Here is a 24,957-nt window from a genome sequence, read left to right on the forward strand (position 1 = left end):
TAGAAATATACAGAGTAGATAGTATGTCTTGTCTGGGAGTTAAAGCGATAAACCCCTAAAACCTCCATGGACAAGCCCAAAGACAACTGCTGCTGAAGCAGCAGCCGAGTCGCAATCGTTTCTTCCATTTTTTCTCTTTCAGCACTTTCTTCTTTGAAATTTCTCCGCATTCTCAAAGAATGGCCCTAACAATTCAATACACGCCAAACCCATTTCACTCATCTTCAGGAACACTGTTAGTCAACCAAACACATCCAATTCTTGTTCAATTCAAACCACTCTCAAAACCACCTTCATATCACACACCAAAGCGTACCCTCCGGAAGCGACCCACCATTCGAGCCTTCGCCTCCGCGAACCCGAATGGTCCAGAAGGTTTCTCCTGGCAGAGCCTGTCCCGGTCGATTCGCAGTGGTTCGGAACGATTCTTATCAAGATTCGGTGAGTTGGTGAAGAGAGAAACTGGCTTCGATTTGGAAGATGCTAATGTTAGGGTGTCTGGGTTTGTGGGTCGGGCTCGGGACTTCGCGAAGAAAGGCGAGTCTGAGTTGAACAGGTTCAGGTCTGAGTTGCTTCCCGAGTTCATCAATTGGAATAAATGGGACCGTTGGAAGGTAATTCATTTTATTTTATTTTATTTTATAAATTAATACGTGAATTCAATACGTTTATTATAGCCCTAACTGTTGTACTAGTTTGAGGATTGTTTGGATTTCCACTTAGAATGAAATTGCCTCATTTTGCTTTGTGTGTAGAATTTATGTCATAGTAGGAAACTCAAATTAGACTTGTGATTAATCAAATCGTAATGCCCTCATAAACAAACTGTTGATAAAATGCTATGTAAAGCATCATAGGATGTATTCATTTTTACGACAATGTAGTTTATTGAACAAACTGTAGATAAAAATGCTATGCAAAGCAGTATAGGATGTATTCATTTTTATGACAATGTAGTTTATTGTTCTCAGGACATCAAGAGTTGGGAACCCAAAAGAGTTGGTGCCTTGATACTTTATTTTTTTGTTGTAATATTTTCTTGTCAAAGAGTATATATGGCATTTCGAGCTCCTTTCATAGATCGTCAAAGAAAGGAATTGGCTGAGGCATATATGGAGGCATTGATTCCTGAGCCAACTCCCACTAACATCAGGAAGTGAGTGCATTTCTTATTTCATTTGTTATCGAATCTGTTTTTATATATATAGACACATATATCAATGAATACACACGAGCACATAAGGAATAGTTATCAGGTTTTTTATTGATTTAATATATTTTTATAGAATAATTTTTAGTGCAATATTGTGTTTAAATGGAATAATGGATAGAAAGTTGTGTGCAAGTAATGGTAAACAATGGCATGTAGATATACTTACATTTAGTAATGGTAAACAATGGCATGCAGATACTGACATCCTCATATGATTGCTTAATAATGTTTTAGAAATTCAAGAACTGGTGCCTACTAATTATCACTATTCACCATTTAGTGGGTAGAGAATTGGAAGAAACCCGTCATCATTAGTGTTAAATTGTTGCTCCTTCGTGGTTGATAACCTCATATGTAATCATTATGAGATGATACTGCATTCTATGTTCAGATATGTGATTATCTGTCTAAATCAACCTGGATTAACATTCTATTGGTCCAGAACTTTGGGATTCTATTTAATATTTTCCCTCTTACTGTAGGTTTAAAAAAGGTATGTGGAGGAAGACAACCCCCAAAGGCCTAAAACTGAAGAAGTTTATCAAAGGACCCGATGGAACACTTATTCATGATAGTTCATATGTTGGGGAAGATGCATGGGTTGAGGATCCTGAGCCTCCTCAGGACAATGTAAAAGAAATTATAGAGAGTGATGTAAGATTTAATGCAGAAGAGAAGAAGATTCTGGAAGAAGATTTGGGAGTTTCAGGTTAGTGTCCAGAAATGTGTTTGTTGCGCCTTGCTTTACATACTTGGGTTTTTAGTTTCACAGAGTCAGAAAAACTGTCAGCTGTTTGCATATTCCATTAGCAAAAGTTGTATTGTGGTTGGGACTAGTCATTGGAGATGAAATCACGAGTTGAAGAGTAGATTGTGAGAGTAGTGGATTTTTTGATTGAGAGTAACGGAGATTGTGGTGGATCGCTTGGCGTGAATCTGGGTCAGAGGTAATTAGGGGATTCTTGGGTTAGAATCTAGTTAACCTAATTGTAAACCTTTCTTTAGTTTCTGGATTTGACTTGTTTGGAGCAGGTTTTGTGATTTTTCTTCCTTGGTGTTTTTCACATAAATACTCTTGTATTTGATTTACTTTGCTTTAATTCTTTATGCTTTGGATTATTTGATTATATGACGATTTGCATAATCGTGTTTAATTAATTGGTTTAAAATTGAATTTTAAGTAAAAATTATTAAGGTGTGCGGAAAACTTGTTCCATTCGCTTGTAGGTCTAATTGAAGCAAACAGAAAAAAAGAATAGAAATATTCTTACAGCAGTAACAGAGAATAGGGTTATTCCAATTACCGTTGGAGCGTAGATTACTGAAGGAAAATTTAGAAAAAGCCTTACAGAAGTTTAAAATCTGATAACATCTCAAAAGTATATTGATAAAGTCTTGGTTTCAGCACATAATGAGGGCTGACCTTTTATAATATAACTATTAATGAAACTTCACTTTTTAGACTGACTTTTACGCTACCCACACAGATTAATAACAACTTTTACCATTCCCATGACATCTTCAGATTCCATACCATAATTAATACTTAATAAACTTTGACTAGACACTTTTCACTACACTATTAATTACTTGCATCAAACCCTTCTCCTTGAAGAAAACTCGCCCTCAAGTTTGAAGCAATTTACCATAATCTATTAAAAACCCGAATAAGGGCATCTGTCCTTTCTTTCTTCTTTTCCTTACTCAAAGAAAACAAAATAATCTTCTTTCACCAACAAAGAACACATTTTCACGAACTTCCCGAGCGCTTTCTTTAAATTTAGAAGATTTCTGACACTTGCTTGAACACATATCATGAATCAAAACCTGAATTAATCTGATTTTTGAATCAGAACAACTCCTAGTTATATGTTGCAGCAAGTGTCCATCCCAAATAGGGTCATGAATATGAAATTCATGATTTTCCAGCTCCATGAACAAAGAAGCTTACTTTCTAACCAAATTATTAAGCAATTCAATGGTGTTATCTTCAACATTTCTATCTGTTTGTCTGTCAACAAGCGTAAGTTCTGAAATTTCTATAACTTTGGAATCAACTTGAGATATTTGCTTCAATTTCTTTAACAGTTCCCACTTTCTCACATCAAATCCATGATATGCATACTGAATAATGACAGCTGCCTCAGCTTCTGAGAAGTTCTTGGCTGCTTCTTCAGACTTCTCCTCTTCCGTCTTCTTTTTCCCTTCATATTCCTCTTCATTGTTGTCAAATTTTGGAAGTGATGAAGTTGAATGTACCCCTAAGATTTCATCTTCTTCATCTACACTTCCAAAAGATTCATCAAAAGACGAGTAGGTGTCAACATAATTCCTAAGATCTTCCTCAATCAAGTGTTGTTTTTGGTCGATGATGTGACTGTTTACAACTCTTGGGCACTTGGCAGACTTGTATACTGAATCTCTGTATGTTTAGGACCAAAATTCAGGTTCTATAGTACTTTTTTCCTTTGCTGTCCACGTGGTTTCTATCAAGTTTAACTGATGTGGCATCGCTTTGTTTTGCACTTCTGAATTGCTTATGCCACTTTGTTTTGCACTTCTGAATTGCTTATACTGCTGATTTCTTGCTCTAGCAGGCTGTTCATTCCAATTTTCATTTTTGAACCGTTTATGCTTCTTAATTCTTTCTCTAGTAGGCTATTCTGTCCAATAATCACATTGATATGCATCCATTTGCTGATCCCTTTGTCTCCTACTGTCCAGATTCATTTGGAGAAATGATTCCATACTGTTCTAATATGTTGCTCAGTTGAGAAATTTGATGTTGACCAACGGGCCAGTGGCCTAGCGGTATCAGGCCCTTACCTCTCAAAGGGAGGTTAGGGGTTCCAGCCTCCATGGAGGCATGTGTGTGAGTACCAACTAAGAAGAAGAAAAAAAAAAAAAAAATTGATGTTGCAAATTATCAAAGTATTCTTTTGTGGCTATCTTGCTTCCTTGACTAGCCATAGATTCGCAATAATCACAGATCTTACTGAAAGGCTCTGATACTACTAGAAGCAAAAAAAAAACTTTTTGTAGCAATAAGAAAGAATAGGGCTACTTCAATCACTATTGGAGCCTAGATATCTGGGAAAATCCTTAGAGAAGTTTAAAATCTGATAATATCTCAAAATATATTGATAAAGGCTTGGTTTCAGCATATACTGAGTGCTGACCCTTTTATGATATAACTATTAATGAAACTTCACTTTTTTGGACTGACTTTTAAGCTACCCACAAAGTATTATTAACAACTTTTTACCATTCCCATGAGATCTTTAGATTCCCATACCATAATTGATACTTAATAAACTTTGACTAGACACTTTTCAAGATACTATTAATATTTGCATCACTATTTGAGCATAGCATACTCTGGCACAACAAAGTCTTGGGTAACAGTCTGATTCCTTACACATGTTAGTCTGATTCCTTACACATATTTCTATTTTGAAATGTTTGCTTTTACTGTTGTGCTTGTTTCTGATAGAAACTTGTGCAAAGGAAAGTATGTCGCCCAATATTCTTTATTTTTTTAAATTAATGCTTACCTGTATTCTGTATAATGCTACCAAATTATGATTTCTCGAAGAAAATGGGCAAAATTTGCAATCTAATGGGAGATGAAGGACTACAGATCGTGATCATAAAGATCCAATAAGTTAGAGTACGTACAGTAAACTAGACCTAGAGGAGGGGAGGGGAGAGGAGGGGAGGGGAGGGGAGTTAATTCATTTTACGGACACCAAATTGTAAATACTAACTTTTCAAAATTTTAGCTGGTCGTTCAATTTTTAGTTAGTTTTGTCATTCACTGCCTCAATCACAAACACTTAAACACATCAAATAGTAAATAAAGTAAAAGCAAACCACGTGGCCTATTCCAGCCATGAATAATTCACTATAGATAAGGTTTTACAACTAAGTTAAAACATCTTTACCCCAAGAATCCCCTAGTTAACTTTGAGCCAGATTCACGCCAGATGGTCCTCCACGATATTTGTTGCTGCTAGTCAACAAACTCCCAGGAGCTTTCTCTCCATAGTTATTTGATTTATTTATTCTTAACAAAAATACCCGGTTAATGAATCACACTGATATGCTCCTTGCTTTGCTTTCTCATTCCCGTTTAAGATGGTGTTCTAAATAAATAATAAATCTCAAAGCTTTCTTTCTCTCAAAGTATAAATTCTCTCAACTGTGTAGTGATATATCTAAGAGATGCTGTAGGCTGACTGTAACTCATATTTATAATCAATGAAAGAGTCCTATGTGAAATTGTGAATAGGGAAAAAAAATCCTTTCAAAATTCAGTTTTAAGAGAGTTTCCAAAAATCTTCTATACCTATCAATCAATCAATCGTAGCATTCTGTCCAGTTTTGTTCGATCTAGTCATCAATTGAAACATTTAGTTGACATTTTCGATCGAATGAAAATTTTGATCAATCAAAGCTTCAAGCAAAACTTACTTTTTTTTTTTTGTAAAGTATTTTCTTCAAAATTTCAATCAATCTTTGTACAATTTTAAATATTCAAAAACCATAATTTTGAAAAACAAGTTTAAAACTCAAATATCAAACTTAGGTTATAGATGTTCATTTTTTTTCTAAATTATTTAAAATCTATCTTTTACAATTTTAACTATTCCAAAACCATAATTTTGAAAAACATGTTTAAAACTCAAAGATCAAACTTAGGTTATTGATAGTCACTAAGGTCTCATTTCACTTGGCCTAGATATTACGAAGGTCTCATTTCACCGTAGCCTAGATATGCGATTGAGTTTGTGAGATTTTCGGCATGTTCTTCGCTATTGTTCATCTCCATCATCTTCTTTTGGATATAGACAAAGGATTAATGTCATTTAACACAAGTTAAAACCCTAGTTTTAAGTAGTAAATTGCCATCATGAGTCAATTAATCTAGTATGAGATAGAATGTTCAAATATTTTTGTTGTTCTTTGATATTTCAAACAAAATATACTGTCCTACTTCATTTTACTTTTTGTCTAGTATAAACATTTTAAGCTGCATTTTTTAGGGGGGGACTATGATAAATCACCCAAAGCCTGACCGAAATTTGAATTAAACTTTGTGGAGTAAAAATGAGTTGTTTGTGTGGTATCTCTGATTGAACATCAGTTGATGTAAAAAAGAGAAGTAAGAACCGAAAAAGAATTCCTGGAAGTGAATGTTGCCTTTGCTAAGTCAGAATGTTGAGGAAAAAATATATCTATGTCAAATGTGCATCTATAATAAATATGTACCAAGGCCTGCGGCCTAGTGGTATCTCCTCTCCTTTCAAAATGAAAGGTAGAGGGTTAGAGTCTCCCCAAGAGCATTGTGGGAGTTCTTTGCCAGGACCAAAAGAAAAAAAAAAAAAAAATCTATAATGGATATGTATCAGTATATCTGCATGTTTTTCTGAAGGTTCTTTCTTGAAATACTCAGAAAATACATTATTGGTTATAGAAGCATGCCAACTTTGTTAGCCTATTTTGTTTGTTTCTAACAACCATCTCGTCATATGCTTTTTGGCAGTTGAAAATAAAAAAACTAGAGGAACATGGCGTGATAGGCTTCATACATGGAAGGAAATTCTTAGGAAGGATAAATTAGCTGAGGAATTAGATTCAGTAAATGCTAAATATGCTGTCGAATTTGACATGAAAGAGGTTGAGAACAGTCTTCGCAAGGATGTGGTGGAAAAGGTGACAAATACCCAAGGAACCAGGGCATTGTGGATTTCTAAAAGATGGTGGCGCTATCGTCCAAAACTTCCTTACATCTATTTCCTTCAAAAACTTGATTGCTCTGAGGTAAAGATTATATTAGTTGCTACATGTTTTCTTATTTAGAGTCTTGTGGCCAGGGTCTTTACTTGGTAAAGTGATAAAAAATTAGACTGCATGCAACAGATGTGAATGGCAACAACTCTCTGCAAAATATTTCAAAAAGTAAAATCTGTATTTAGTTTACCCTTTCCCTGCACCTGCATATACTGGACCAGCATTGGTAATAGTTGTTTCTAGGCTAGTGCCCTGTTGCCAGGGCCGGCTTGATACAATTTGAGGCCTAAAGAGAAATCACTAAATTAGGCCTTCTCATATTAACTATATTGATACAATACTAATAATTTTTATTTACAAATTATTTCTCTCCTTAACTTGCAATTGTTAGAGAATATATGTTTTTATTTATTTTTGGTTCTCATGGGTTGGTTTAGTATTTTCTCCTTTACATGGGTAGTTTAGTGTTTTTCCTTTTAGTTTTAGGGCATTTGTATTGTATTCTGCACAATTGGTTTACAATTGAATTATATAGTAGCAGCTTCAAATTTTTCATGGTATAAGAGCTGTTGATGACCTGGTTCAGCCTCATTACGATCACAATCTTCGTTCATCCACTTTGACTGCTTCGCAAACCCTAATTGCAGCATCTTGAATCTCTCTTTAGTCAAATCACAACCCTATTTCGCATCATCGCATCACATATTCTCTTTTCTGTTCATCATTGTAGAGATCAGCAAACCCTAATCAAAATAAATTGGAACAATCACATGGCAACAGCAACCATTGCATCGCAACAGTAATTGACTTTCTTTCTCTTTCAGTTCGACTTACCTTCATCTCTGTTCGCATCTTTCACTCTGTTCAACTACAGCACCCAGCCAATTGTAATACCATCAAACAGTCGTGACGTGACGACATACCAATTCTATTTGATTCTTTACAATCAGTTGACAACATCTCAGTCTTTTTACAGCAGAGTCTGGATTCTCCTTTCTTTTGTTTCTAGACCAGTACAGTTGCTGCTTGGTTGCTTTCGTTCATCTCTGATCATTGATTCTCTTTCAGTTTGATTTTGCACAACATTGTTTTTGTCTTCACCAAACGACATCTTGGACTTCATCGTAACACTGTATCGACTCACATTCACATCACGATCTTGCATCTTCTTCTACAGTGACTCACTGTTCGCAGCAGGACCTTGCAGCTTTGGGACCTTTGCTTAACCGTAGAATAGCAGCGATCTGTTTGGAACCTATTTACATTGACTTTGGGCAGTGATTATACATATTATTGGTTGACTATTTCTTTTTAAGATGGCCAGTGGTAATACAAACTCTCTCCAGGCTATTAGTGTGAAATTGACTGGTGAAAGTTATGTGTATTGGTCATACGTAATGACAAATTTTCTTCTGGGCAAAAACCTGTGGGGTTATTTTGCTGGGTTTGTGACAATTCCGTCTGATAAAAAGGCTGAAAATTATATTGACTTGTTGACTACGTGGGAAGTGAATAATGCCTAGTTAATAACTTGGATAAATAATTCTATGGATTAGTCGATTGGTTTGCATTTAGCCAAATTCTCTACAGCGAAAGAAATATGGGATTATTTGTCCAAGTTATATGTTCAATCCAATTTTTCCAAACGATATCAGTTGGAGCATGAGATTTGGTATGCTAGACGGAGTGGCAATTGTTTGCACTTTGATTGCTGTAGCAGCAGTTCATCGGTGGGGCCTTTCACAGATGGACGTAAAAAATGCCTTCTTGAATGGGGATTTGGCTGATGAAGTTTATATGATTCCTCCCCCTGGTCTTTCTCGTAATTCTGGGGAGGTATGTGAACTTAAGAAGGTGTCATATGGTCTCAAACAAGTTCCAAGGGCTTGGTTTGAGAAATTCTCTACGGTGATATGTGACTCAGGCTTTCATTCCCGTGATCATGATTTAGCTCTCTTTTTTTGTTCTACTTCTGCTGGACGTATCATTCTTCTCTTAAATGTTGATGATTTGATCCTTACCGTTGCCAATAGAATTACTTATTTGAAGTCATAGTTGCAACAGTAATTTGAGATGAAAGATCTTGGTACTCTCGGATATTTTGTTTGGCACTGAAATAGTCTCTTCTCCCAAATACTATCTTCTTTCTCAGTCCAAGTATGCAGTGGAGGTTATTCGCAAAGCTCGTCTCACAGATTCCAGGACAGTTGAGATTCCTCTAGAGATCAATGTTCGGTACACTGCCTTAGATGGTGTTCCCTTGTCTGGTCCTACTTTGTATCAAGTTGTAGTTGGTATTTTAGTGTATCTCATAGTTACACGACCTGATCTTACCTATGCAGTACATATTGTCAGTCAGTTTGTGTCTTTTCGTACTACAAATCACTAGGCTGTCATTCTTTGTATTTTGCATTACCTCCAGGGTAAGTTACATCATAGTTTGCTGTTTTCCTCTACATATCCTTTGGAACTTCGAGCTTTCTCTGGAGACTCAACCGATCGTAAGTCCACTACTGGCTTTTGTGTCTTTCTAGGTGATTCTCTTATGTCCTGGAAAAGCAAGAAGCGGACAGTTCTTTTATGGTGTTCCCCTTTCTGTTCCCACTCCTATGCATTGTGATAACAAGTGTGCCATCCAGATTGCTCATAACTCTTTTTATCATGAGCGTGTTCAACTTGACGCTATCTCTCTATCATATGTCTCTTCTACTATGCAGTTGGCTGACTTCTTCACGAAGTTCCCCACGCTATTATATGTTTTCATTTTTTTCTTAAACTCTGGATGCTTCTCACTGTCACATCGTGAGTGAGATTGGTGTTTTGGGGGGGGTGTGTGTTACATTATTTTTTATTTATTTTGGTTCTCATGGGTAGTTTGGTCTTTTTCCTTTTAGGGCATATAATACTCATGTATTGTATTATGCACAATTGTTATACGATTGAATTATACAGCAGCAGCTTCAAAGTTTTCAGGAATAAGCTCAAGGAAATATAAAAACACTATTTACATTTTTTAGCTTAAGAGAGAGTGATTTAATTGTGTTGGCAATTGATGTGTAAGAGAGTCAAATCAGTCAATTATGATGTTAGACAAGTATTGACATGTAAGAGAATTTTACAATTACAAGAAGTCCAAAAGGTGTGATATTGGTGAGAGAAAAAATGAAGTAATAATGAGGTAAAACTTTTTGGTTAAAGAAACTTGTAGTGACATGTATTTATTGGTAATTAATATAATAAAGAAGCATACTTAATACATTAAAAATATACATAAGTAATATAATGAGATCAATTTTATGGGCCTCTTCTCCCGTTGGGGGCCTTAGGCGGTCACCTTAGTTGCCTTAAGGTTGAGCCACCCGTGCCCATTGCTACTCTAATTTCCAGTCCTCCTAATTTTCAATCGGGGACACTTTAAATGTGTTGGAAAATGCAACCATTAAGAAAGTGCTATGGATATATAATTGTGTTATTCTGTCTTTTAAATTTTAGGGTCTTACAACAGATCCAAAATATGGTTCATAACACAAAAAATTGAGTTGGTACAGTGTTCAAGTTTGGAGCAAAGTGTTTTCTGATTTCCTGCAATTGATGCTATACATGCTTGGAAACAGAATTATTTCAGATGCTCCAAACAGGAAATGAGACTTGGTTCCAATGTTGTTTTAAAGATATTGAAAATACTTAATGTTCAGTAATCTGTAATTCCTTAATGATATATATACCTGTAAGAACTTGCCAGGCAATTTCTAATACCTTGGATTTGTGGTCAGGTTGCTGCTGTTGTCTTTACAGAGGACCTGAAAAGATTGTACGTGACAATGAAAGAAGGGTTCCCATTAGAATATGTTGTAAGCCTGATATCTCAATGTTATATGTGCCAAAACTGAAATGAATGTCTCCTTGATTAAAATTGCTTGATAGTATTTTCATTTTGTAGGTTGATATTCCACTTGACCCTTATTTGTTTGAGGCTATCTCAACTTCTGGAGTTGAAGTAGATCTCCTTCAGAAGCGGCAGATCCATTACTTTCTAAAAGTTGTAATTGCATTGCTACCTGGTATTATGATATTGTGGTTTATAAGGGAAACGTTGATGCTTCTACACATTACTTCGAAGCGTTTTCTTTATAAAAAATATAATCAACTTTTCGATATGGCTTATGCGGAGAACTTTATCCTGGTAATTTATAGGATCCTCAGATTGGAAATATTACTTTCTCGTGTTTACTTAAACTCCTTTCAATCTCAATTGTGTTTCACTTCCTGTTCAGCCAGTTGGAGAAGTTGGTGAAACAAAATCCATGTATAAAGAAGTAGTACTAGGAGGTGATGTCTGGGATCTTCTGGATGAGTTGATGATTTACATGCGAAACCCAATGCAGTACTATGAAAAGAGCGTAAAGTTTGTTCGGGTAATCTTTCTAGATTCATGAAAGAATGAAGCAGTTGTTTTCTTGGAGCCATCCATTGTGCGTTGTAGTGTGTGATTAAATCATTTGATGTTTATGTGCATGACAGGGTGTTCTTCTGTCTGGACCACCAGGAACGGGAAAAACTCTTTTCGCACGGACGCTTGCAAAAGAAAGTGGAATGCCTTTTGTTTTTGCGTCTGGTGCGGAGTTTACTGATAGTGAAAAAAGTGGTGCTGCTCGAATTAATGAGATGTTTTCTATTGCGAGGAGGAATGTAAGGATCCTCCTCTCCTTGGATTTGATAATGCTATGTCTTATAATAAAGAGAGGGTGGGCCTTGGCGCATGGCAAGGGTACTCCATTGTGATCTGTAGGTCATGAGTTCAAAACCAGAAACAGCCTCTCCATGCGGAGGTAAGGCTGCATACATCTGACCCACCCTGGACCCCGCAATGGCAGGAACCTCGTGCACTTGGCTAGCCCTTTAGCCCTTTATATCTTATAATTGTCTACTGGATGTCTCTACTTGTTTCATATATATAATTTTAAATTTAGCTATTTGTTCATTGTAGACTTGAAAAAAACCAGATGCCTTCATCAGTTTCATATGCAATATATCTGATGCTATCAGGAAAATTGCCCTCGTGTGTCTTAGAAAGAAACTGACTCACCAACGGGCAAGTGGCCAAGCGGTACCGAGCCCTTACTTCTTAAAGGGAGGTCAGGGGTTCAAGTCTCAGTGGAGGCATGGGTGTATGAGCACCAAACTAAGAAAAAAAAGGAACCGACTCAGAGCCATATTAGTGCCTGTACTCAGATGGTTGAAGAAGCTAGGAACTTCTTGCTGCCTTCTAGTTGACTTTTCTGATTTGTAGAATTTACCTCTTCCCTTATGTGTATTATTGTTTCAAGAGTTTTAAGCTTCCTTCTTGCTCCTAATTTTTGTGGTGAGTTTCCTGTTGTCCAGTTCTGTGAACTGTGAAACTTGAGAACATTATTTTTATTTTTATTATTATTATTTTCCTTTAGATCTTTGACCTTACCTTTAAGGAGCATAAGATTTTACCCTTCTGATAAGGGACTGAGGAACTAAAATGAGGACAGAAAGATGTTTTTGTTAGAGTAGGAACACAAACCAAGAATAGGCAGATCGATTACTTGTAAAGTGCGAACCTCTTACTGACATAGGAAAACTTGTTCCTGTTACTGGACAAGAAGCTACATCAATGAATTCCTGGTAAGCATGAAGTGGCATCAAGACAGCCAAATATTCAAACCTGATACCAAATTAAATATGTCTTGGAATTTCTATGTACACTTGGATTCAGACATTCTGTCAACCAAAATCCTAGAATTACAGAGCCCTAACTGTAATAAATCATTTTATTCTATCAACAAGAACCCATAGTTCTCCATAAAATTATTGTCTTAATTGTAATGAAGGGCAAACCAGCTGAACCTCACTTGATATCCACATAATAGAAGACTTATAACATGGTATGCCAACTATAACAATTAGTTTGAGCACAGACTGGCGGTGTTATCTGGCTGCAAGTAACTGGAACTTTATGGTAGTAATTTAAATGGATTGAACTCAAATTTTAATTTTAGGGAGAAAATAAATAATAAGAAAACTCACATATCCTCAGTGCAGGCTCCTGCTTTTGTGTTTGTGGATGAAATTGATGCTATTGCTGGAAGACATGCAAGAAAGGATCCACGAAGAAGGGCAACATTTGAAGCTCTCATTTCACAGCTGGATGGAGAGTAAGAATCTTAGTTTTATCCTAGCGTCTTCATACTGCATGAAAGCCTACAATGTGGCTCACATATAACTGTGGCTTTGTATGAAAATTTTCATATTTCTGTAAGACAGCCTTATGGTACAGTTACTTTCTAGAAGATCGAGATTCAGCATACAATAGGGCCTTCATAAAGTATATACATGAAAGTATTATTATGTGGTGATATGATTTTGGATCAGAAGGCTTTACCATGTTACTTTTGAGGATCTTATTTTGAAGGACTTGCTAGCAATCTTAAACGGCAACACTCAAATTTTTTATTTTTATTTTTTTTTTAAAAGAAGGAAAAACTCAAAGAAAAAGAAAATCTTGGACGTCAACACCGTAACTGTTGGTTATCTAGTACATGGCAAAGCAACATGATAATCCTAAACATGTATACTTCGTTGGTTTTTCAACTTTTATTTTTCGATTGAATATCCCAGATATTTATCTTTTTAACATATTCGAGTAGTGCCTGTAAGCCTCTAAAATAGATATCTGAGATCACCAGATGCAATGATAATTTGGGACTGACAATTTATTGATTTGACAGCAATAAACAAATCCCACATGTCCAATCATGGACCCATGGTGTTTAAAAATCTTTACTTTTATAAGTGTCATTTTGTTAGAATACTGAGTAATTCATCAAGAAAAAGGATGGATGTAGTTTCTAACTGATCAGCTTCCTCTTTTGGAAGGGTTAGAGTGAGATAACGACACAAATGAAGCTCTAATGTCAACACAAAACCTAATAAATTTTCGTATCTTCTCCATTTCTTTTCATGTTCTATATTTGATGGTATGTTAGATTGATGTGGTGCAATTTCAAAAATGAGAACTATAGAAGGAAACTACCTTTAGCCGTTACATTTCCATTCGTATTTCAAATCAAAATCACTTGCAGTTGTCCTTCCTTTTTCATAATCTTGTTTTTAAAATGGTTGTTGATATTTAATCTATCATATGTAGGAAAGAGAAAACTGGTGTTGATCGATTTTCACTGAGACAAGCTGTTATATTCATCTGTGCTACGAATAGGCCAGATGAACTGGACCTAGAATTTGTTCGCCCTGGACGTATTGATCGTCGTTTATACATTGGTTTACCTGATGCAAAGCAGCGGGTGCGCATTTTCCAGGTACACAGTTCAGGAAAGCAACTTGCTGAAGATGTTGACTTTGAGAAGGTATCTCTTTGTTCACACGCCCCCCCCCCCCCCGAACCCACCCAAAATGAGTTATCTGTTTTTAGTTTACTGCACTTATTATCATCATTAGTTATATATGGTTGTTAGTATTTTATAGGTTATTTCTTATATATTCTGAATTTTATTTACAAATTCCATATTTCATTATATGCATGTTCTATCATTTGGTTGGCGTGCCTATCTCTGCTTCCTAAGCCAAGTTGTGTCTTGAAATTGTCTGCTTGTTTTAATAAATCTTTTCTTTTTCATAAGAAAATTAAATATTATATTATATCTGCGAGCAAGGGGCCATTGCTTGATATGATGGTACAACTTGGCTAGGAAGTGTGAGAAATGCGGGCATTATCTTAGAATGGCACTTCAAAAGAAATAATACAAAAATGTTAGGTCTGTTTCCAGTCCAACCCTCCTAACGCTTTAACGGACCAAGTCTGGATAATGACACCACCATATATTACATGTTGCCGAAGTGTAGGGGACATGCTTTATTAAAATCTTGCCATGGATGGTGCTTGGTGTTGATGTTGTTTGTTCTTTATAATGAAGGCATTATTTATTTACATAACTATGGTCGTTTTAGAGGTGTGGGTCGGTCCTTCCATTATTGATAACTAGTGGTAGAAAACTACTAGTGAGCTTAGTGAATGTCGATATTGTGTCCTCAAATTGCTCAAGTCTGAGAGACTGAAAGCGCAGTTATACACACTTCTTCAGACTTTTCACTGGAAATGAATAAACCAAAGATCCAACGTATACTGGAGTGGATTTAATTATTATATATTTGAGATTTTCTAGACTCCAGCTTATTAGGTAAAAAGTTAATATTTGAGAATTAAGAGAACACAATAGCATAACTAGAATCACTAAGCTTGTGCATACTGTGTGGGTTGTAGTTGTGCACGCTTTTTTTTTTTTGGTTCCTTTTTCTTTTTCTTTCTGGCCAGATGATAAATATTCAACTTAGATTATGGCATCTAAATGTTGAGCATCAGTGGTTATTGGCTTGTTTTGTTATAGGCTATTCAAGTGGGTTACTTTTTCAGAACTTTCTTTTGGGAAGGTGAGGGTTCAAGTTCCTGTAGGGGCAAATGGGTATTAAATTGAAGCTGAAGACAAGGCAACACTCTGTGTGCGTGTGCGCACGCGCGCGTGTGCGCACGCGCGCGTGTGTTTTTTGCTGCGCAGCAAGCACATAGTCTCTCTTTATAAGTGGGCACTAGAACAGCAACATGCTGTTAAATTGTGACATGGATTTTTATTATCCCTGTTGGGATGAGATAACAGAGATGCCTATGATTAATCACCTTAGTAGTGTTTTCTATGCTGAATTTGGACCGTTTAGAACTCAATTTGAGCTGTGCAGTTTACTCAGATTGATGACAGATTTTCTTGTAAAAATTGTCCTCTATGTGTTCATTTTGCTAATCTTTTAACTATCTTTCAGTGAATGCTATGAAATTGCAGTTGCATTATGCTTTTGTAATTTAATAGTATGTAATTTCTGGCAGTTCCAGTGATCTTTTATTTCTGTTAAAAAGCAAATGTTGAGTTCTTTACATTTATTGCTTATCAATGTATGGTACACTTTAAATCTTTGGGCTTACTGTTATTTTTTCCATTCTACAGTTTGTTTTCCGCACCGTTGGTTACTCGGGGGCAGATATTAGAAATCTTGTCAATGAATCTGCTATAATGTCTGTAAGTTCTTTGTACTCTTTCCCAAAAAGTTGATCCTGTATTTTTTCTGTCATATATTTGTCTTGATTTTGACTCTTAGAGAGCTGTATGCTTATATGGAAGCTTCTTTTGAGAAGGAAAAAAGTGTAAAAAAGTGAATACTTTTTGGCTCTTTAAACATATAGAAAGATTCTTATTCTATCATTCACAATAAAAAATTGCAATTATGAAGTACTTGTATAATGCTTGCCAGATTGCCATTGCAATAATTTTGCTTAAGCATTAAGTAACTGCAATAATAGCAAGGTGCAAAGAAGTTTTTCATCATCAGGATTAGAAGATGCATCATTGGAAGAATCATATACGGACGAAGATACATTTGTTGCTTAAGAAAGTGGGTTTTGCTGCAAAAGGATCCTTTTCGCGTAATTGGAAGAATCATATTCAGACTTAGTTGCATTTCATTGCTTTCGAAAATCGATGTTGACTCCTAAACCCTAACTTTCAAATGCAGTCTTCAACTCTTCATTCGACACTGTTGGATCAAATTGCTGTTTACTATAGATGCAACTTTTCAACCTACTTGTGAGCCAAGTAAAAGTTTTGTATCCTCTTTCACTTTGCAGTTAGCCCTTTTTCTCCAAACACCTTGCTCATTTAATTTTACAAAACTGGCCTTCCTGCAAATGCATGCAGACGCACACTCATACGCATCCCTACAGGCACACAATCAGAAACATCTGTAAAATCTTCTTTATGTTCATATGCATGCACTCTGAAGGTGCTCTAATCCTTAGGGACCCTGAGGATTATGTTGTGCATAATAGAAATTGGGGTTTGCTGCAAAAGGATCCCAGTTTGCATTCTGGCAGAGAGGTGACAAAATCTTCAATGGTGTCTTGCAATATCGTGAAAATGCCTTTTGCAACACATTGAATTTTTTTTGGGCAATACACGCTAGACATCTTGTAATACAGGCTGAGACAACACAGTATCCCTATTTTTTTGTACTAAGCCGTGACCGTCTAAAAGCCTGTGATAATAAAATGAGACTGCTTAGGGTGTGGGGATTTCATTTTCCAAGACTGAAATCCCTGATGCTTTGGTTGTCACTCTTTTTCCCTGACCTGAACACTATGAGTGGGGATTTCATTTTCCAAGAATGTTGAGTTATTTAAGGATTTGTGGATGGTAAAACTTGATATACTAAGGATGGAAATGAAGTTCTGCACATTCATATTTTATACATGTGCTGTTCAGTAATTGTTATTCTCAGGTGGAACTCTAGCTCAGTTGTACCCTATAATAGTTGTTCATGCATTAGAAGTGAATGACTGTGTTGGAGATGTCTTTTACGATTTTCTTGAATATGCAGGTGAGGAAAGGACATTCCAAGATCTATCAGCAAGACATTGTTGATGTGTTAGACAAACAGTTACTTGAGGGCATGGGAGTGCTCCTCACGGAGGAAGAGCAACAAAAATGCGAACAAAGTGTATGCTTTGGCAGTACTTATCAAAGTGAAAAGCTGCTTATTTTTCCTTTTTCTCCCACTGAATATTCAGTTAATGTAATCATATGTTAGGTATCTTTTGAGAAAAAGAGACTTCTGGCAGTACATGAAGCTGGTCACGTATTGCTGGCACACCTGTTTCCTCAATTTGATTGGCACGCGTTTTCTCAGCTCCTGCCTGGTGGCAAGGTACCATATCTGATCGTAGAGATGAATACTAAATGAATTTCGTTGAATCCTATTTGATGGGTTTATCGTCTTAACATGGTTCTTTCCCAACTTTTGTAGGAAACTGCAGTATCGGTTTTTTACCCCAGAGAGGATATGGTAGACCAAGGATATACAACCTTTGGCTACATGAAAATGCAAATGGTGGTAGCTCATGGTGGGCGTTGTGCTGAACGTGTTGTCTTCGGCAATGACATAACTGATGGGGGAAGGGATGATCTTGAAAAGATAACAAAGGTAAGTAGAGTAACCTCAATCTTGCCCTAACTGTAGGATTATTGATCCTGATGCTATCTTTGCTTTGATTTTTTTATCTGAAGCATTAGTGTTTTTGTATGTCAATTTTATCTTCAGTAGGATGGTTTCCTTTTCTTACTTTCCTGTTCTTAAGTGATGCTTGGCAATACAAAGGAGAAGTGGAGGGATATATGAGGCGGAGGTAGAGTGTCATATCAATACCACTCTACATCTTGGAATTGGCCAACTTGTACTAATCTTGTATTGCAAGAGATTGAGATACTCATAGCTGCTTTCCATAACTCTTGTAAGGCTTATGATTTGAAGTGAGCCTGAAGCAAGTCCTAAAAACTAACAGTAGGCACAATCTGGAGATCAAAATCCTGTACTGCTTATGCCTTGGGCATATTCAATGTTTGAGGTTTGTACCTGAAACATTGTCATTGAAACTGGCTAATGGCTACCTTGGAAGTCATCCTTAAATTCTTTTCTTTAATTTGTTCTTGTTAACTTCATATGAATGCAACATTACATTCAAAAGCTCTTTGAGGTTCTATATTATAACGACTTTTGAATAGCAGATTGGGTTCAGCCTTCCAATTTTGTTGTTTATCTTAACTACGTTTGAACTGTCATCACAGTAAATGAATAAATGTGAATTGTGAGTCAACATGGTTATGATATTTATAGTTCTGCTACATGAATTCTATTTCTTTCTTCACTCTATCCAAATCCATATATTCTTTCAAATTATTGAGTCATACTTTTTCTCACAACGTCATCTAGTCTGGTCTTTCTCGTCCTTGGAGTGCTTTCCTTTGAACCATAGTCGTCCCATGTATTCATTGTTATATGCTGGGCAACTAAACCATCTAAGAGACTTCTTCTCATGGTCCCAGTTGTTGCTAACCCCATCTTCTTATAGATCAGTTATATATTTGGTAAAATTATTTTCTTATTTTGCAGTTTCCCCTTGCTGGGTCTTCATTCCCTTGTGCTCATTTTATGGATAGCTTTTGTTATAGCATATTTCTTTGATCAACCACGGAAACTACAATCTTTTTTACTCACCACTGCCCTAAAAGCTGCGCAGGGCACTTGTTAATAGATATAACCAAACTTATTCACTTAAAATTTCTTCTCATTTAAGAATTTGAATTTAAAGAAATGGATGTGTGGCCTTGGTATGCATGAAAGATCGACCTCCTTCATATAAGTACCAACAAGTAACAGCCTCAAAGAAACTGGAGTCCAAGGCATTCTTTGTAAAGTGTAGAATGAAAATTTCAAGTACATCGTATAATTTTCTATATTTTGGAAACATGAGATTTTACCTATCTAACATGTATACCACTTCCTATCAAATTGTGGGTGCAATTGAGTTGTGGATACATTTTAGTTCAGATGCTTGTTCAGGAACTCACTTAAGCTGTATACAGATTGCTCGGGAAATGGTCATAAGCCCAAGAAATTCGAGGTTGGGGCTTACTGCTTTGACAAAAAGAGTTGGACTGATGGATCAACCAGATAGTCCAGATGGTGAGCTGATAAAGTATAAGGTGTATCTTTTTTCTCCTTCGCAACTTTAGTAAATTTGTGTGCCTATGTTGTCATTATCTTTTTGTAACTTAATATTTCTGCCCTATTAATTTTTAGTGGGATGATCCTCATGTGATTCCTGCCAGTATGACACTTGAAGTTTCTGAGCTATTCACTCGAGAATTGACAAGGGTAAGTATATAATTTGCCTTTTATTCACAGTTGTATACCATATAGCAAGGACATTGATGGGTTAGGTGCCTGCAATTTATACATGCCATTGACATTATTAGCAAAAAGTTACAGTTATTGCTATGTCAATAGGTGTCAAATACTTAAATGCACAAGTCTGTTTTAATTGTGTCATCACACATATGAGATCATTATTGACAAGAACACTATTTAAGTATTTATTATCCTTTAAGACTAGCGTTCATAGTTTTCACAAGGAGATGATAATCCTTCTTAATGAAATATTTTCCTTGCGTTAATACTTTTTCCTATTTTCTTAATAAAATCTTAGTTTATTATGCAAAATCTATATATGTATATAATTGTATATACATACACATATCCTTTATGTCCTTCTTGCTAAACTAATAATTGTCTTGTCACCATCAATATTAATTATTATCACGACTGAGTGGGGAGATGAACTAAAGGAAACAGTAAATAAAGGAAGAGGATACCACTCTTACCATTAATATACTGCAAGTGGAATGGGTATAAGAAAAAGAGAATAGTTATCTAGTTTCTAAACAACACATGCTAAAGTTGATTCAGTTTTACTTGGAAATCCCTTTACTCTTACGTTTTCTATAATAATTATATATTCTCATGTGATGAGGTTTGATATTGGTAACAGTACATTGAAGAGACAGAAGAACTTGCAATGAATGGATTGTTCAACAACAGACACATACTGGATATGATTGCAAAAGAATTATTGGAGAAATCCAGGATAACTGGATTGGTATGCATTTACATTTATTATCATGTAATTCAGAGCAAATATTGCATCTTTAAATTGAATTTAATCTTCCTGATATGAAAGTATGTGCTACTAATTGAATAATCCTTACGTCTTTAATTCATATGGTGATGTCTACTGTTATTTATCAATTAATCAAGTGCCACTTGAAATGGTACCATAACATAAGCCATTAGTGCATAGGGTCTTTGTACACTGGCGTTTGCGCATGCAATCTATATATGTCATGAAGTGGAGATTCACTAAATATCGTAAAATAAGGAACTAATTTCTGTAAGTTAGAATAAAAAATTTAAATGGTGATTTGGAAGCAGAATGACTCTGTTATTGCCTGTATCAGATGTCTATGTATATAGATAGACTTACATTATTACATATGTAATACTTTGACTAATACTTTGGAGATAAGAGAGACTGCGGAGAGACAAACACAAGAAATTATGAAGAATTATTTTTATAGGGTTAAAGAAAAAGTGTTTTTTATTTTTTTTTGGGGGGGGGGGGGAGGGGGGGCGCGTGTGGTTGTTTGCAAACACAAGAATTTGGCACCTTGCAAGGTCTTTTCTATATCAGGTCATTATTTACAAGCAGGTCTATCATGCCATCTCATGTTGGTGTGGAGCTGGGCTAATTTTTTGGCCAAATGAATGGTTTGGGTGGGACTCTGCACAACTTAAAGGGAAAATATTATACTCTCTTTGGAACAAAACATGTTCCTTGAAAAGGATGCTGTCTCCATGTATTCTAGTTAAAATTTTGCAGTAATTTTGTCCCTGCATGCTGTATACCTGTTACTACATTAAATCTTAGGACAACTACATAAAAAACAAAGTTTGACCCAACTCCAGGAGCAGTTTACTTAATCTTTTTATTAGAAAGTACCCATTACTAAGTAGAGACGGAATCATACATGTGTACAAGTTCCAAAAGTCCAAACCATACGAAATGGAAAGGCAAAAATGGCCTCAAAAAATGGTGGAATAACATTTATACGAATGTTTACATATATAATATATGTGTATGTATATATCAAGATTGTCGGATGTTGCTTCTCTTAGATACGTTTGTGTTATATATGGCTTGTGTTGGCCTAATGTTCGGGATTCTTGTCAAGTGTCTGGAATATGTCATCTAAGCTCTAAATTATGGACATGTCCATGTAGTGTCGGACATGCATCTATGAGTGTCTGGGAAGTTTGATGTCTGACATGTGTCCAACAATGTCATGACACCTTCATAGAACCGTGCTTTGTAGGTTTGCTGTTAGATTGTGCTACTTGACAATATTATGCAAGTTTCAAGTTTTTGTGCTACTTGACTATATTCTGTAAGTTTCAAGTTTTTTGATAGGTTTGTCAAAAATGTCTTATCTAGTAGATTGCAATTGGGCCTCATTTTATTTGATTATTTCTTCAACTATTGCAAGTTCTATTATGGAACTTGGGACTAAGTCATGCACCTTTGCCATTTCCTTTTAGGAAGTTGAAGAGAGAATTAAAGGACTTTCTCCAGTTATGTTTGAAGATTTTGTGAAGCCTTTCCAGATAAACTTGGAAGAGGTATTCTGCTTAGCTTTCTCTCTTACTCCTTCTTATTTTATTTTATTTATTTATATTTTGACCACTAATATGATCCAAATATATGAATGCAAAAGCAAATTAGAGCATTACCATGATTGAGTCGAAATATGTTTAAAGTAATTTCCAAATGGAATGGTCTTCTATATGCTGGTATATTAAGATTTTTTGTAGACATCAACCGTCTGAATGCTCCTTGTGATTCCTTTATTGGTTTTGTCACACTTTAAAGTTTCCTTTGCGGATAATTCACAAATGTTATGTTAATGGTTTCCGCTTAGTTTCTGCATTGTTGAACTAGTAATGATCCAAATCTTACAGAATTGTCTACCTTCTAACTACTTTGTGCTTAGTTTAGACTTCTTTAGTTGCCGGTAACTCTTTATTTATTTATTTACTAAGCAGATTATTTTGCTGGGCACTCAGTTTGGATGTCCTACATGTATTTACTTTTCTTGAACATGAGAATTTGAGGTATAGTGTACATTCAACAGACTTAACGCCAGACATTAACTGCATATCTGTCTTGAAGATAACACTGTAAATATTGAAGTGTGAAGCGGAAGCCATGATCGTGGCCTGAGCTTGGCACCATATTCAATGTAAAGTCGAGCACATGATTTGTCTAGCTTTTGTGGACAGCTATCCATCTGTCGAGTAATTATTTTTTGAAGACTTCGGCCAAGCATTGGATGCATTTGGTGGGACACGGAAAGTGGATCCCACCATATGCATCATACTGATGATGTGTGGCTCGGCCAACGTCTTCAGTTGAAGACTTTGGCGAGAATAGCATTGTTCATGTGTCACAATAAATAGCAACTTTGGAAAATGCATTATCCAGCACATGTTGAAACTATTTCCAATGGTGGAGTGTCTCTATGAGTGAATAGATATTCACTTGCAATCCTGGAATTTCTACGGTGGTACAAACACTGATTGCACACATGCACGTGCTTAAATTTGTTGGAAGGCTGTACCTTGAGTTGAAAACAGGATAATTGTCCTGAATGCATTTGCATTTGGCTATGGTTATCTTGGTCAACTATAAACATCTTCTTTTCTAAATATTGCTGTGAAGAAATTTGCCTGGCTTTCTTGTTGAATCCGAGTTTTGTATTTTGAATTCTTTAAGGTGGGAGATGGACCGTTGCCTCACAATGACCGCTTGCGTTATCAGCCACTGGACATATATCCTGCACCATTGCACAGATGTTAAGACACCCTCTTTTGATTTCCTTGCTGAATTTTTGTTCCCCAAAAGGGGTATATTATGGTTGCTTTGGTTGCCACGCATCAGTGAAGAAAGATGATCTCGTTTCGGCAATGAGCCAACCAACCAGATTGCTTACAGTGACGGTTGAGTTGTTATGGTTGAAGCTTGTTCATACCTGAAGGGCGGCTAATGTGATGAGGCTAAGGAAGTATGCTTGTTTTTTTTCTTGAAATATAAAATTAAAAAATCTGATGTTGTATTATAACTTTGATATAAGAAGTAAAGGTTTCATTTTTCTTCTGTTTCTTTCTTAGAGGTACTGTCTTCATATTTATATACAGATTTCATGGCTTGTATTATACTTTCTTCATGAATGCACCAACAAATAATAATAACTCAACTCAATTCAAGCAAATAATTATAACTATTTGGAGTTTGTTATGTCATACTTGTGCAACGGAGTCTCTGTGACACGCAAAATTAAGTATCTTTTACATGTTTTTTTTTTTTTTCGGTTTGGAAGAAACTCACATTCCCACATACCCTTGTGTTAAATCCTAGACCTCTCACTCTGGGAGATAGATGAAGTATTATTAGGTTATAAATATTTTTCGCACGTGAGATTAAAAAAAAAAAAAAAAAATCAATGACCTGGGGGTAATAAGCAACGTTCGCACGGTTGAGGGGCTGATTTACATCATTCAATAGTTCACGAGTTTTTTTTAAAGAATTGCATAGGACGATTTCACACCCACAAGAACTAATCAATTAGTAAGTTTTTTATACATCAACTGTCAAAACATAGCTAACTTTTGGGCTTGGATTTTGGGCAAAAGTTGTATCATCTATAAATCACCATTAACTTCCAGGCATTCACCATTAACTTTACTTTTGGGCTTGGATTTTGGGCAAAAGTTGTATCATCTATAAATCACCATTAACTTCCAGGCATTCACCATTAACTTTTCTGTAAATAACACACACGGTAAAATGCCAAAAAAAAAAAAAAAACATTAATGATGGGGGTTTTGCAATTAACTCTCCTGAACTATAAGAAATCCTCCTCAACTATGAATTTGTTACAATTTACCCACTCAAGTAAGCGGAAAAGTAAAAAGATAAAGCCGCCCTTCCAATAAAACGACTCAGTTTGGCAAACAAATATCAAACCAACTACAGACTTCTTCCTATTTGCAATTTTGCAGACCCAAAAACACCCTCTCTCTACTCATCTATGCCCAGCCGTGTGCTACCACCCAATTTCATCGTCTCACCAACAGCAACTTCGTCATTAAATCAAACCTTGAACCCCCTCCACGTCATCTCTCGTCCCCCTCTCTTTTCCCAAATTACAGACACTGATGGTGAGCTTGGTTTTGGAGTCGACGAATTCGGCCATGGACTCGGCCAATCGAGAGAAGTCTCCGGCGTCCAATCTGAAGCGAATCATCCTCGAGGTTGCGGGAGCGGTTGGAGAGGTGATGAAGCGATTGAGGAGTTGGATGTTGAGGTAGATGATCCCGGATTCAGATCGGGATTGGAGGTTGAGGAGGTTGGTGAC

The 24,957-nt window shown here is 36.0% G+C and overlaps 1 protein-coding gene across 1 annotated transcript; it reads left to right on the forward strand.

Annotated features, from left to right (window-relative positions):
• On the forward strand, positions 1-23,814 carry LOC132307882 (ATP-dependent zinc metalloprotease FTSH 12, chloroplastic). The gene is made up of 19 exons (XM_059805753.1): positions 1-614; positions 972-1,156; positions 1,696-1,922; positions 6,759-7,036; positions 10,780-10,857; positions 10,947-11,189; positions 11,281-11,421; positions 11,528-11,695; positions 13,076-13,188; positions 14,181-14,397; positions 16,045-16,116; positions 17,471-17,590; positions 17,681-17,797; positions 17,897-18,073; positions 19,513-19,632; positions 19,730-19,804; positions 20,478-20,585; positions 22,082-22,162; positions 23,316-23,814. Exons 1-19 carry the CDS (start codon positions 180-182, stop codon positions 23,397-23,399), a joined length of 3,039 nt encoding a protein of 1,012 aa, XP_059661736.1. The 5' UTR covers positions 1-179; the 3' UTR covers positions 23,400-23,814.
• Positions 23,815-24,957: the final 1,143 nt, after the last annotated feature.

The sequence above is a fragment of the Cornus florida genome, unplaced genomic scaffold (genome assembly GCF_030987335.1).
Source record: "Cornus florida cultivar Cherokee Brave unplaced genomic scaffold, ASM3098733v1 CherokeeBrave_3.0.0_Hap2_Chr05, whole genome shotgun sequence".
Taxonomy (NCBI): Eukaryota; Viridiplantae; Streptophyta; class Magnoliopsida; order Cornales; family Cornaceae; genus Cornus; species Cornus florida.

What these genes read in the sequence shown, in the direction of transcription:
- LOC132307882 (XM_059805753.1), top strand. Translation starts at nt 180, where the DNA reads ATGGCCCTAACAATTCAATACACGCCAAACCCATTTCACTCATCTTCA. An exon ending in ATAAATGGGACCGTTGGAAG is followed by an intron (nt 615 to 971) that starts GTAATTCATTTT and finishes TATTGTTCTCAG; the next exon opens with GACATCAAGAGTTGGGAACC. An exon ending in ATGAATCTGCTATAATGTCT is followed by an intron (nt 16,117 to 17,470) that starts GTAAGTTCTTTG and finishes TTGAATATGCAG; the next exon opens with GTGAGGAAAGGACATTCCAA.